At 52.8% G+C, this 13,015-nt stretch overlaps 1 protein-coding gene across 1 annotated transcript; it reads right to left on the reverse strand.

The window, feature by feature from the left end:
- Positions 1 to 1,036: 1,036 nt before the first annotated feature.
- Positions 1,037 to 12,625, reverse strand: LOC135326941 (olfactory receptor 14A16-like; the record flags this gene model as incomplete). The annotated part of the gene is made up of 3 exons (XM_064504583.1): positions 1,037 to 1,262; positions 7,657 to 7,724; positions 11,888 to 12,625. Coding segments are annotated over 3 exons (1,032 nt in total), but the record flags the coding sequence as incomplete, so codon positions are not given.
- Positions 12,626 to 13,015: the final 390 nt, after the last annotated feature.

A 13,015-nucleotide genomic window follows, 5' to 3' on the forward strand; every position in this document is an offset into this window, starting at 1 on the left:
GCGAGGAGGCAGCAAGGCCACAGTGCTGTAAGGAAACGTCATCTTCTCATTAGCCACAGTGGCAGAGACACTAGCCATAGCAAGGGGGACAAAGACCTCAGTTCTTTTGGAGGCTTTCAGCCTTGGCATTGCACTCTGTCATCTCCACCACAGACTGCCCGAAGCTGTGCCAAAGCTGTACCTCTTTCCCTGCAGCTTATAGACACCCAAAATTCTTCCCCACCTTGTTTTCACTGCAGGATCTTCCCACCTTTACTGACACCCCTCTGTCCTTGCTGGCTGCTCCTTGAAACACAAAGCCAGGGGCTGATCACGGAGTCCCTCTGGGTGTCCTGTTGTACCACAGCACTACCCTACAGGTGACATTCTTGTTACCTGAAGGGCAGTCTGAACCTCTCAAGATGCAGGTTGTGGCTCTTTCCCCTTCTCATGCTGCTTCCCACTACCAAGAAAAGCTCCACCATCTCTGAAACCACCCTTCAATCAGTCACAGGCAACTGCTGTATTGGCCTTATCCTCCCCTTCAGCAGGCTAAAGCATCCCAGGTCCCTCAGCCTCTCCATACAGGCCATGTGCTTCAGGCCCCTAACCCCATCTTGGCAGACCTCCTCTGGATCCTCTCCAGTTGCTCCCCATTCCTCCAGCACTGGGCAGCCCACTCTGGGACACACTGTTCCAGACGTGACCACACCAGTGCTGAGTCGAGGGGGATAAGAAGTGCCCTTGCCTGGGTGGCCATGCTCTTCCTAATGCAGTCCTGTATGCAGCTGGCCTCATTTGTGGTGAGCACGCATCACTGGCTCATGGCTTGTAATGTCCAGGCCCTTCTCCTCAGAGTCACTCCTCTGCCAGTCAGGTCTCTGCCTGTCCTGATGAACGTGTTGTTCTGCCCTGCTGATGAGCCTTTCAAACAGGACAGGATGTGGGGTATACAGCTGCATAACCCCTGCATACCTGGCTTCCCAGTAAAGCATGACCCCTTCATGAAAACCCTTTGAGCTCGATCATCCAAACAGCTTTTTGCCCCTCTGGATTTCTACTGCACATCCACTCCTCTCTCCTCCTCCACAAGTGCAGGTCTTTTATCACAGAAGGTGATTAGATGGGTCAGGAAGGATTTACCTTCAGGAAATCCATTCTGACTGTTCCCAGGCACGTTCTTCATGTGCTCAGAAATGTAATCGGAGAGGATGCGCTCCACGACACACGCCTCCCCAATGTGAGGCTGAATGGCCTGCAGCTCCCTGGTTTGTCCTTGTGGCCTTTTTTGAAGATGGGCACAGCATATTGCTTTTTCTGCTCATTGGGACCTCCCCTGATCTCCACAACCTTTCAAAGATGATAGAGAACAGCCTTACTGTCATAGCAGCCAGCTCTCTCAGTGTCCACGGATGCCAGCCATCCAGTCCCATAGACGTCTATGGGTTGAGTGGCACTCATTAGGCACTGTGGGCTGGTTTTCTCCTCAGGACTCCTGACTCAAGGCAGAACAGCTCAGGAGACCTTGTTGGTGAAGGCTGAAGCCAGGAAGGACTTGACTTCCCCAGACCTATTTACATCTGCTTTTGCTAGGATCCCTGCCCCTTTCAGCAGTGAGCCCACATCTCCTTGTTGATTCTTTTACTGTCACTGAAGCAGTAGCAGCTCTTCTTCCTGTCCTTCATATTCCCTGCAAGTGTCTCTGTCCCAGGGGACCTTTGGCTTCCTTAACACCATCCCTACTTTGCTGGACAATATTTCTAAATTCCTCCTTTGCAGCTTCTGCCTTCTTCCCCTTTCTGTAGGCTGCCTTATTGCCCTGGAGCTCAAATGGGAGTTGTCTGTTTAGACACGCTGGGGTCCAGAGATGTCTATTAATTTTACAAACTGTTTGTATGGAGCATTCTCGTGCTTGACGGGTGCTGTCCTTAATTACCTGCTGGCTTTCCTGAGCTCTGCTGCCCTTCAGAGCTGCCTCCCTTAGTCCATCCCATGGAAGAGCTCCATACATCCAAGATGCCCCTTCACACGTAGGGAACCCCCTCCTGATCTTCCCTGGTGGTCTCTCCTGAAGAACTTGCACCCTGCCATTGAAGGGCTCCAGTCATGCAAGTGATCCCACCACATCTCAGGTATTCCAACCATGTGGCACTCCTGGGACAGCTTGTGCATCTCCAGTTGCTCCTGGCTGCACCCCAGGCTGCATGTCTTTGCATATGTGTTGGCTTCAGCATCTCAGCTGTGGTGCCGACTGAAGATTTGTCACAGGAAAACTTGTTACCAAGGACCTCAGGTATTCAAAAGCTTTGATTGGAAGTGGTGACATGCTGGCATGGATAGCAGGTGGCAATGTAATGGTGAAAGGAGGTTCCCACTAAGAGAGCAAACCCTGCAGTGCCCAAGGCCAGGGAGAAACAGAGCTGGGCTGTGCAGGAATGGCAGGAGAGGCGTTTGCTGCCTGAGCTGACTCTGCAGCACTGTTTGGCCTCTGACAGACTTCTTGAACCAATCTGCAGGCAGGACAAGGTGCCAGTAAAGAAGTCCCTGGACCTGGGCAGTCTCTGGTCCATCCACCCTGAGATCATCATTTGCCTGGTCCCTGTTCAAATCGTCTGGCAGGGTGAGGAGACGTTCAGGGGGAGGAGAGCCAGAGGGGTTGAGAGTGCAGAGACTAGAGCGGAGATCTTGGTATGATGTGCCTCCCTTTTATGCAGCACACAGGGATGCAGACAGTACAGACTTTGCCTAATGGCAATGTTAGAGATTCATTTGTTTGGGCACGGGTAAGAAACCCAAGATGTCCTGGGGCATTTGCCTTGCAACCACTCCAAAGGGGCATGGCTTTCCTTTAGGGCCCGTGCTGTATGTGCTAGAGACGTGTGGTTGTGCTGGACACCCCAAGCATGGGACATGGCCCTGCCTATAGCCTATTTCTCTGTCATTAAATCAAGTGTCTGCCCTGAATTACATTAGCTGTTTGTAATGTTGGGATCTTCATATGTCTCAGCTTCATAGTGAGTGGAGCTTTAATAGTAGTAGACTGCATCTAGTGTCATTTCAGATGGCCAAGGAAATTCCCCACCTGGCCCCCACCTGATGCTCTAGGAGGATGCAGGTCTCACAGTCACTCCATCAGAGCAAGCAGACACTGGCACATGCTTTGGACCACCTCCGTCTCTTCAAATGTCACCAGGTGTTTGTGTGTGAGCAAGTGACTCCCACCCTCCATCTCCAGTGATTATAACGGGAGCTTAGACAAGGAGCTTGCTTGCAGACCTCTATGTTGTGCTCACTTCAGTTTTGGCAAAGGGAATCCCACCTCCTGTGTGTTTGTGGAGTTCATGGGAAGGATCTGAATCCCACTGCAGCCCAGGGCCTTCTAAACCATCTTGAGATGCCCAGACTGACTCTCATAAATCAACAACTGAAGCTTGTGTCGATGAACTCCCTTCTTGTCCCTGCCTAGGTGTCCTGCCTAGTGAAGAGGTGGGAATAGGGGCTTCCAGAATGGGACGTCTTCACCTTTCATAGATAGCCATCCTCTGATGAAAGAAATTGCAATGTTGGAATCAGTCTCGCTCCAATCTACAGAGAAGGATAATAAGTGATTGTTTTAGTCTACTTCAGGGAACATTTCCCAGGAGGAGGGAGCACAAGGGACAGAGAAAGTCAGGCCATCAGCTGGGCCTCTGCTCCTGAGTGGGGCCAGGCTCCTGGGATGGAGGGAGCTCATGGCAACCTGGCAGCACTGCCCAGACACAGCTGTGTGCAGGAGCAGCTCCTCTGCCAAGAGCAGCAGGGCTGCGGGCACTGCCTGCTGCTGCTGACATGAGATGAGAGAAGGCAGCGAGAAGTGGAAGGCAGTGTGGAGTGGGAGGAGAGAGGAGATCTGCTTGTGGGGGAAATCTTCACAGCCCCTGACACAGTAAGTCTCTGGCTGTAGAGCAAGACTGCTGAGGTTCCTGGAGGGGTGTTCTGAACCCATCGCATCCCATCATTTTAAAGATTGTTTTCCTGGCTTCTCCTTTGCAGAGAAGGAGGAGATACTTTAGAGCAGGGATTCCCTACCACACTGTCACAGGGACAGGCCCTCATGGCTACTTCCTTCCAGGACTGGTGCAAGGGAGTGAAGCCTGGGTGTGTACACATCTGCCCAGGGCTGTAATTGAGAGCAGTGGCCCTGTACCCCAGGGTGCTGTGTGCCCAGGACAGTGACTCTGCCGCCTGTGAGGGTCAGCACTCAGCCTGCCTGGGGAGCTCCCCACGGCACTGCGGGGAGAAGCTCTGGGTTGGAGGAGTGACTCCTGGCAGGGCAGGTTCATTCTCCTCCCATTGAGAGGGTGCTGCATGGGTCAGGGCTGCTCTCAGCTCCAGCTCATGCATCCCGAGCATTAACTCCTGAGGCACTGCACGCCCTACAATGGGTGTCTACAGCTATTCAAAATCGACAGATTCATCGCATCTCTCCAATGTTTCCTGTTCACCTGATTCTGATTTATAATGTCTTTCAACCCTATGCTCTCTTATGCCAATGGGTTTCAGGTGACAATGATCCCTTAAGAATTTTGGAGTGGGTGTTTCTAGCACACGCTTTCTCGAAGACTGTGACCACTGGGATAGAGATGATGGCGCTGCTTATTCAGAAAGGGCGCCATCGCCTGCAAAGCCTTTTGGCGCAAGATCCGGCTAGTATCTCTATCCCACTGGCCAGGCAGGACTTCAATTTTTGCTTCCAGCAGAGTCTCTCTCTCCAAGCTGCTCTTGCGGGTTTTGGAGGGGAGCTTAGCTTTTCCATTCCCTAGCACAAGTTGCTTCATTCGCTCCAAACCCTGCCTTTACAGCTCAAGACTCATCTTTCTCATGTACTTCTCCCTCAGGCTTTAACTGCCTTTATTGATGGGTCAGGGCTGTCTGGGAAGGCAGTGGTTACATGGAAGAATGATAAAGGGGAATGGGAGTCTGACATTATGCATCTTAAGGGTTCTACGCAGATAGTTGAGTTAGCAGCTGCTGTTCGAGCCTTTACACTATTCAAGGCACAGCCTCTGAATGTTGTTGCTGATTCTCTTTAAGTTACAGGCATCATTCAGCGTCTGGAATGATCCTTTTTAAAAACTCTGATGAACGAACAGTTGTTTCTTCTTTTGAAGCAACTGTTGTTTTTGTTGGAGCAAAGAGAGCATGACTATTTTGTCTTACATATTTGCTCTCATACCAATCTACCCAGACCGACTGCCGAAAGCAATTGTGTTGCTGATCATTTTACAGCAGCTGTGTTGACACCTAATATTTATCAACAGGCTAAACTATCTCATGACTTTTTCCATCAAAATGCTAAAGCATTGCAGAAAACTTATCATATTACTAGGGACCAGGCTCAGAATATTATTCGAAGTTGCCCTGATTGTCAAGATGTATCCCCGTTACCACCCTATTCAGGAATCAACCCTCGAGGCCTGCAACCTTGTAGTATTTGGCAAACAGACGTTACCCATTACCCCTCATTTGGAAGGCTGAAATATGTTCACGTCTCTGTAGACACTTTTTCCCATTACGTTATCGCTACTGCCCATGTTGGGGAGAAGAGCCGTGATGTTTGTCGTCACTGGCTTGCCTGTTTCGCCGTAATGGGGGTTCCTACTCAAGTTAAGACTGACAATGGTCCCGCATATATGGCACAACGAACACGGGCATTTCTTCAAGCTTGGGGAGTCACTCACGTGACTGGAATTCCCCATTCCCCAACTGGCCAGGCAATAGTGGAACGTACCCATCTCACCCTGAAAGAAATGCTTGAGAAACAAAAAAGGGGGAATAGTCCTGGCACATCCCCACAAGAGCAACTCTGGAAGGCCTCATATGTTCTTAATTTCTTAAACTGATATACGGACCAGAGTGCAGTTAATAAGCATTTCTCATATCCTACAGGGCAAGAATTGTACTGATAAGTTGTAGTTAGAATATAATTGCACCGATAAGTTGTAGATAGAATTAGAGTGGAAGCCTTTTAAGGGATAGGATTGGACGTTAGGCTTGGGGCATAAGTTAAGAAGGCGCTGACGTGTGAATTGGTAATCTTGGTAAGCTCTCTAGCCCTTGTTATCTGTCTCCCCTACCTGACAAGCTTTAAGTTTAATAAATAAAAAGAGGGGATATGTTGGGGACCAAGACTGAGTGATGCTGTGTGGGACAGCAGAGAATCTTTAAGGCAGAAAGTAATGATCTGGTAAGTATGAAGTTGCCAGTGATCATGTGCCTTCCTGCCTGTGTCAGCAGTCACGGTGTGCCTTCCTGCCTACGTGTCAGCAGCTGCGGTGGGCCTGTCCTGCTGGACTGTCCTGCCCGCCTGCTGGGCACCAGAAGATGCCTTTCACCTATCACAGGATGCCACAATGCCAAGGAGATACCTGGAGGAGTGGCTGAGCCTGATGGCTATATAACCAGCCATTGTGTTTTCAATAAAGGCTTTCTTGCACCATTCTTCTTGTGGTCTGTGTTGTCGAATGGCACAACACTGAGCACAGCATTTCAGCCTGATGGTCCAGCCAATCTTCCACCTTCCCATTGGTGCAGGGCAGGTCTCAACCATTTGCTTGTAAGAAGACTATGGGGGACTGTGACAAAGGCCTTGCTAAAGTGAAGGTTCACAAAATCCTCTGCTTTCCCCTTGTGCACAAAGCCATTCATCTGATGGTAGAAGGCAATCAGGTTGGACAGGCACGGTTTCCATTTCCCCTTGGTCAACCCATGCTGCCTCTTCCAGCCCTTGTCCTTCATGTGCTTGGAGATGGTTTCCAGGAGGATTTGCTCCATCACCTTGCCAGAGTCAGAGATGAAGATAACCAGCCTGTCATTCCCCAGACCCTCCCTCTTGCCCTTTTGGAAAATGGGTGTGATGTCTGCCTTTTCCTAGTCATCAGGAACCTCCCTGATTACCCTGACATTTAAAAAATGGTCAACCTCAGCCTTGCAGTGACTCCAGCCACCTCTCCCTGCACCCTGGGGTGCTTCCCATCCGGTCCCATGGACTTGTGTGTGCCACTGGGCAAAAGTGCTCCCCAGCTGCGTCTTCCTCTGCCATGGGTGAGGCTTTCCTAACACAGATGCTGCCAAACGACTCGGGGGCTGGGGAGGCAATACCAGTAAAAGACAAAGTAAAAGAGGCAATGAGCACCTCAGCCTTTCCCCTGTCTTTGTCACTAGGTCCCCTGCCCCACTGAGCAGGGAGACCACATTTTCCTTGCTCGCTGCCTTCCTTGTGCTGCCAGCATCCTTACAGAAGCCCTTCTGGTTGCCCTCCCCATCCCTTCCCACTTCCAGCTCCAGCTCCAGCTCCAGCTCCAGCTGAGCTTTGGCTTGCCTAACTCCATGTTACGCAATGTCTGTGTCTTCTTCCTGGGCAGCCCATTCCCCCTCCAAACCTCTGTGCACTTCCTTCTACCTTTTGAAGGCCTAAATCACAAAGTCCCTATTCATCCATGCCAGCCTCAGGTCAGGCCCTGAAGGACTTTCCTGCAGACTTTCCTGTGCTCCTGTGCTTTGAGGACATTGTTCCTGAAGCTCCAAGAGGGCTCCATGGCTCCTCTGCCCTCCAGGCCAGTCACTCATGGCATCCTGACAAGGATCATCTTGATCCTCTGCTGCAGTCCAGGGCGGTGATCCTGCTATTCCTCCTACCTCTCCACCATCTCACGGTCACTGCAGTGACAGACAACCTCCACATTCACTTCCCCATCCAGGCTCAGCTTCAGGCAAGAAAGAAAGAAAGGGCAGGATGGCACCATCTACTTAGAGGCAGAAGAGCCTGCATTTCTCCCCTCACCACTGAGAGGATCCAGGCAATGGATTTTTATGTGGTTAAAGGTAGACACAAAGAATTTCCGGGGTGATGTAGATATGCCTGAGGCAGTGCCTCCCAGGCTGCCCTTACAGTCAAAGGGGAGGAGGAGATGTTCACCTGCCTTCTTTTAGATGGTCACATAAAGCACAAGTGACTCCTGTCCCAGAAACATTAGCTCTGTGCTTGCAATGGGGCCTGAGGTCACAGGCTTTTAGGATAATTCAGGTTGAAGAGGCCACAGGAGGCCTGTAGTGCAACCTACTGCTCACAGCAGGGTCAGAGAGAGGGTCAGAAACCAAAAGATGCTCCTGCCAAAGGACTTCTGGGGTGATATGGCAGGAGAAGACAGTAGAGGGTTGATGGGGTGGTAGAAGTCTCCTGGACAAAAGGGTTTCCTTTTTCCCTTTCTCCAGAGAATTAAATCCTGAGCTCTCCAGAGGGAAGAAGCTGGGACACTAACTTTGCCACTAACATGGAGGCAGAGAAGCTCCTGAGGCCCTTACAGACAGAGGCTGGTCCAAAGGCCACCACCCCCATGGCACCAGACCCCCAGGCATGCCTGCCTTGCTGCTGGGCACCCTCCAGCCCCAGGCAGGAGGTCTGCTGGGAACAGCGTGGGGTCTGCAGCCTGCAGCCCTGGCCACCCAGCAGGTGTGGTGGGACCCCACTCCTCTAGATGAGACCGGGCTCTGCTGCATTTCCCCAGTGTGAAGACTGTGTTCCCTCCAGCTGGGAATACAGCCTGGCAGGGAGGGCCAACACAGGAAACACAATCTCTGTTCCGGGATGTGAAGAGAGAGGGGAGGGCAGAGGGGGATCTGCTCTTGCCCCAGGCAGTGATTCCCTCCCTGCAGCCAGTACAGCCCTGCTGATGCCCTGTAACCTGTGAGCCCAGGAGATGGGACTCCCATCTGCCCTGGCTCTAAAGATTTCTCAGCCCTCAAGACCCAGGATGCAAAGCACCGCTCTGGGGACACCTCACCAGTCGAAGGGGCTGAATGCCTGACATGTTCCTGAGAACTTTTCTGCAGTCTTCTGCACTGGTTTGAGGCCTGTTGCCCATGGAGTAGAGACTCCTTTTGAGGGTGAACTCACTCCCTGTGTGACTCTGAGGACAGAGTTGACCAGGCAGTACAAATGCCAGCAAGGCCTCAACCCCACAGCAGTGTCCCCTGCCCAGGATTCCTCCTTTCAGCCCCTTCCTCCTGGATGATTTGGGTTGGGAGGGACTGCTGGAGATCCCCAGGACCACCATCTGCTCTGAGCTGGGCTAACTTTACAGTTAGATCAGGTTGGTGAGAGCTTTCCTCTGGTGAGTTTCTAAAAAATCCCTGGGCCCTTGCTCCAGTGCTGCTCAACTACTTGGTTATTTCTTTATTTTTTTTCCTTAATCTCATCTGAAATTCTCCTTACTGCATCTTCTCCTTGCTGTCTCTTCTCCTTTCCTCCCCTTGGCCCCCAGCCAGACCATCCCATCTGCTTTGACCAAGGACAATCGCAGCCTCACCTCCAAGCACAGCCTTGCTGGGATCTCCAGGCCCTGTGCAGGTGGGCTGTGGTGGCCAGCTCCAAGCAGAGCTATGTGCTGCAGGTCCCTACATGGTCTCAGAGGAGAGTGTATGGAGACATGACGTGACCCAGGGCAGAGCCTGTGGGCTGACACCAGGGCAGAGCTGAGATCAGCAGGGGTGAGAACAGCAGACCTCCAGCAGCTCCTCTCCCTGCCTGTGCAGGGAGTGACACACCCAGCAGTGCGCCTGAGAGAGGACAGTGACGCAGGACGGAGGGCACCGTGAGCTGCGTTACTGGGCTCCAGCCACCTGTGCTGGGTCTGGGAGTCCTGGCAGCCTGTGCCGCTGGCTGCAGCCCTCGAGAAATCCCCGACTCTGCTAGCAGCAGTGGTTCCCCTCCAGGACTGTCGGGAGCTTCTGGAGTGTCGTGGCTCCTGTCTCCCTCCTGTCCCTGTGCTGGCCCAGCCCTGCTGCCCTCCGTGTGACCCCATGGCCCCACTGAGCAGGCACCGCACAGGACAGGGTGCGTTCAGGGTGGGGAAATGTCCCCCCAGCATGGTTCCCATGACAGCCCTCAGTGCCCCCTCCCCCAAGGCCCTCCTGCCCAGCAGCCTCCCACCAGTCCCCAGCCCCTGCCCAGCCCTGATCCTGTCTCCCAGGGTTAGCAGAAGGCCATGCTCTGGGGTCTGCTGGGGTCTGGGCCCAGGGAGAGAGGCCAAGCGGGGTGGTCATTCCCCCCACCCAGGTGCTGAGCCCAGCAGGCAGACGGAGCTGCTCACATTCAAAGATCAGCCCTCACCAGGACCATGGGGAATGGCCAGTGCTGGAGATGGCTGGTACCAGGGGCTGGGTGTGTGAGGAGTTTCCTGGGACAGCTTCTCCTCCCTGTTCATGCAACAAGCAGCTGGGCTGGATCTTTGCCCTGAAGCACCCTGCTTGAGGTCTCCCATGGGAGAAGGATGGTCTACAGGCCGAGTAGACGGCCTCGGGATCTCCTCTGCATGCTCCCTGCCAGCCCCGCAGAGGATCCAGGAGAGGACTTGTCCTCCCAGGGGGTCACAGCTGGACGCACAGTCCTCCAGCTGGGCATGGACCCCTTTCTGGATGTGACTTTTGGGGTGAGGACCAGCATGCAGGGTGAGGGAGATTGTCTCAAGGTCATGTGATGGGGACAGGGCCTGAGGGACAGCAGCAAACTGAAATGGCTTCTGGGTCCTGCTTCCTTCAATGCAGGCTCCCACAAAGGATTCCAGACTTTTTTTTTTTTGGTGCCACCCATCAGGAGGGACAATGGCACTCTGAGCTGGGAGGGTGGGGACCATTAATCCTTCTTCAGGCACTGCCCAGGTGATGTGGAGGGTCAGGACAGTGAGGACTTCGGCTCTACACCGTAAGCTCGCTTTAGTGTACTCACACTCTGAAAGTTTATTTTTTAATGTACGTCAGCATTTTTCTCTCCAAGACACTTTCAAGCCCAGTTCCACTTCCTTCTCATTTCTCCCAGTCACTCCTCTGATCTTGCTGGCCATTCCCACACCCCCTCCCCTGCTCTGCAGGGCCCCAAGCTGCTGGCACTGCTCTGCAGAATGAGCAGGCTGTGAGGCCACAGGGCCATGAGGTGACTCTGCACTGGCCGTGCTGGTCAGGGTGGGAGCAGACCCAACCAAATGAGGATCACAGCCTCTAATCCCTGCAGGGGGACTGCAGATGTGGCAGGTGCTTGCAAGGACTATGGAGCATTTCCAAGGGTGCTGGTTGTGTCCAGGTGTGCTTCTAGATCCTACCCATGGTATTTCACAGAGAGTGACATGAAATGCTCTCCAGGCTCCCTTCCCCGTGCCAGCTGGGTCCCCACTGCCTCTCCTTTGCCTGTGGAAACCTTGTGCTGGCACTTTATCTTTGACTCCACCTTGGTGGACCTCTCACTTTGTGAGGCTCCTCTCACTGCCCACCCATAGAACATGCTGTCCCAGGAGAGCTTCTGAGCTCTCCTGGCACCTCCATCTTCCCCTCCAGAAGGACAGGCATCAGACACTGTGCTTTAACATGTGGCACAGCTCTGGGTATGTGAATCTGTGACCATTCATCCCCTCCACTGTCACTGGACACTGATGGGGGAGTCCTAAATCCAGCCGTGGTCTCTAAGAGATCATTACATGATCATGAGCTTTTTGCTCCTGAACCCATGGAGAACCCCATCAGCATCAGCCCCTTTGATCATGATTTCCTTGGGCCTATTCTTGACAGCAGCTTTGGAGGAAGCCCAGCCTTCAAGCTCTGCACGAGAAAGAACCTACTTGATTTCACAGATACTGTGAGGGAGTCAGCTCTGACCCAGTGTTGGACACAATATCATGTGGGCACCAGGGGAGACAGAGCAGTCTCAGTAAAGGTCAAATGAATCCAAGCATTTTCACAGCAACATGATAACAAATACTACTAATCATAGTAACAATAGTGAACAAACAATGCTCAGTCCTGGTATTGGATACCGTGGGAGTCATTTGTGGAGAGCAATGGCAATGCTACCACTGCTGAAAAATGTCCATGAAATCACTTTCCTCAGGACGTCCTTCAGCTCCTTGTTCCTCATGCTGTAGATGAGGGGGTTCAGAGTTGGAGGTACCACTGAGTACAAAACAGTCACCACCAGATCCACAGCTGGCGAGGAGAGGGAGGGAGGCTTCAGGTAGGCAATCATGACAGTGCTGACAAACAGGGAGACCACAGCCAGGTGCGGGAGGCACATGGAAAAGGCTTTGTGCCGGCCCTGCTCAGAGGGGATCCTCAGCACAGCAGTGAAGATCTGCACGTAGGACACCACAATGAAAATGAAACACCCAAAGCCTAAACAGCCACTAACCACAAGAAGCCCAACCTCCCTGAGGTAGGAGTCTGAGCAGGAGAGCTTGAGGATCTGGGGAACCTCACAGAAGAACTGGTCCACTGTGTTGCCTTGGCAGAGTGGTATTGAAAAGGTGTTAGCCGTGTGCAGGAGAGCGTAGAGGAAACCACTGCCCCAGGCAGCTGCTGCCATTTTGACACAGGCTCTGCTGTCCATGAGGGTCCCATAGTGCAGGGGTCTGCAGATGGCAATGTAGCGGTCATAGGCCATGACTGTAAGGAGAGAATACTCTCCTCCAAAGAAGAAGAAAACGAGGAAGACCTGGGCAGCACATCCTGAGTAGGAAATGGCCCTGGTGTCCCACAGGGAATTGGCCATGGATTTGGGGACAGTGGTGGAGATAGAGCCAAGGTCGAGGAGGGAGAGGCTGAGGAGGAAGAAGTACATGGGGGTGTGGAGGTGGTGGTCGCAGGCTACGGCTGTGATGATGAGGCCGTTGCCCAGGAGGGCAGCCAGGTAGATGCCCAGGAAGAGTGAGAAGTGCAGGAGCTGCAGCTCCCGTGTGTCTGCAAACGCCAGGAGAAGGAACTCATTGAGGGAGCTGCTGTTGGAGATTTTGCTATCTCCAGGCATGGGGGACTGTGCAAAGGAGAAAAGACATGGAGCAGTTAGGAGAGAATCTTCAAGCAAAAAAGCCCCCAGTTGTTGCAGTTCCCATACAACCCCCCACATTGCCTCTCTCTTTACTGAGAGGATCTTTGTGCAGCTCCCTTGCTTGAGCTCCACTTTGCACTGGCTGAGTGTGCTGCTGTGAGGAGCAGGGGCCTCTGCCCATGAGCT

This window comes from Dromaius novaehollandiae, unplaced genomic scaffold, assembly GCF_036370855.1.
Source record: "Dromaius novaehollandiae isolate bDroNov1 unplaced genomic scaffold, bDroNov1.hap1 HAP1_SCAFFOLD_41, whole genome shotgun sequence".
Taxonomy (NCBI): domain Eukaryota; kingdom Metazoa; phylum Chordata; class Aves; order Casuariiformes; family Dromaiidae; genus Dromaius; species Dromaius novaehollandiae.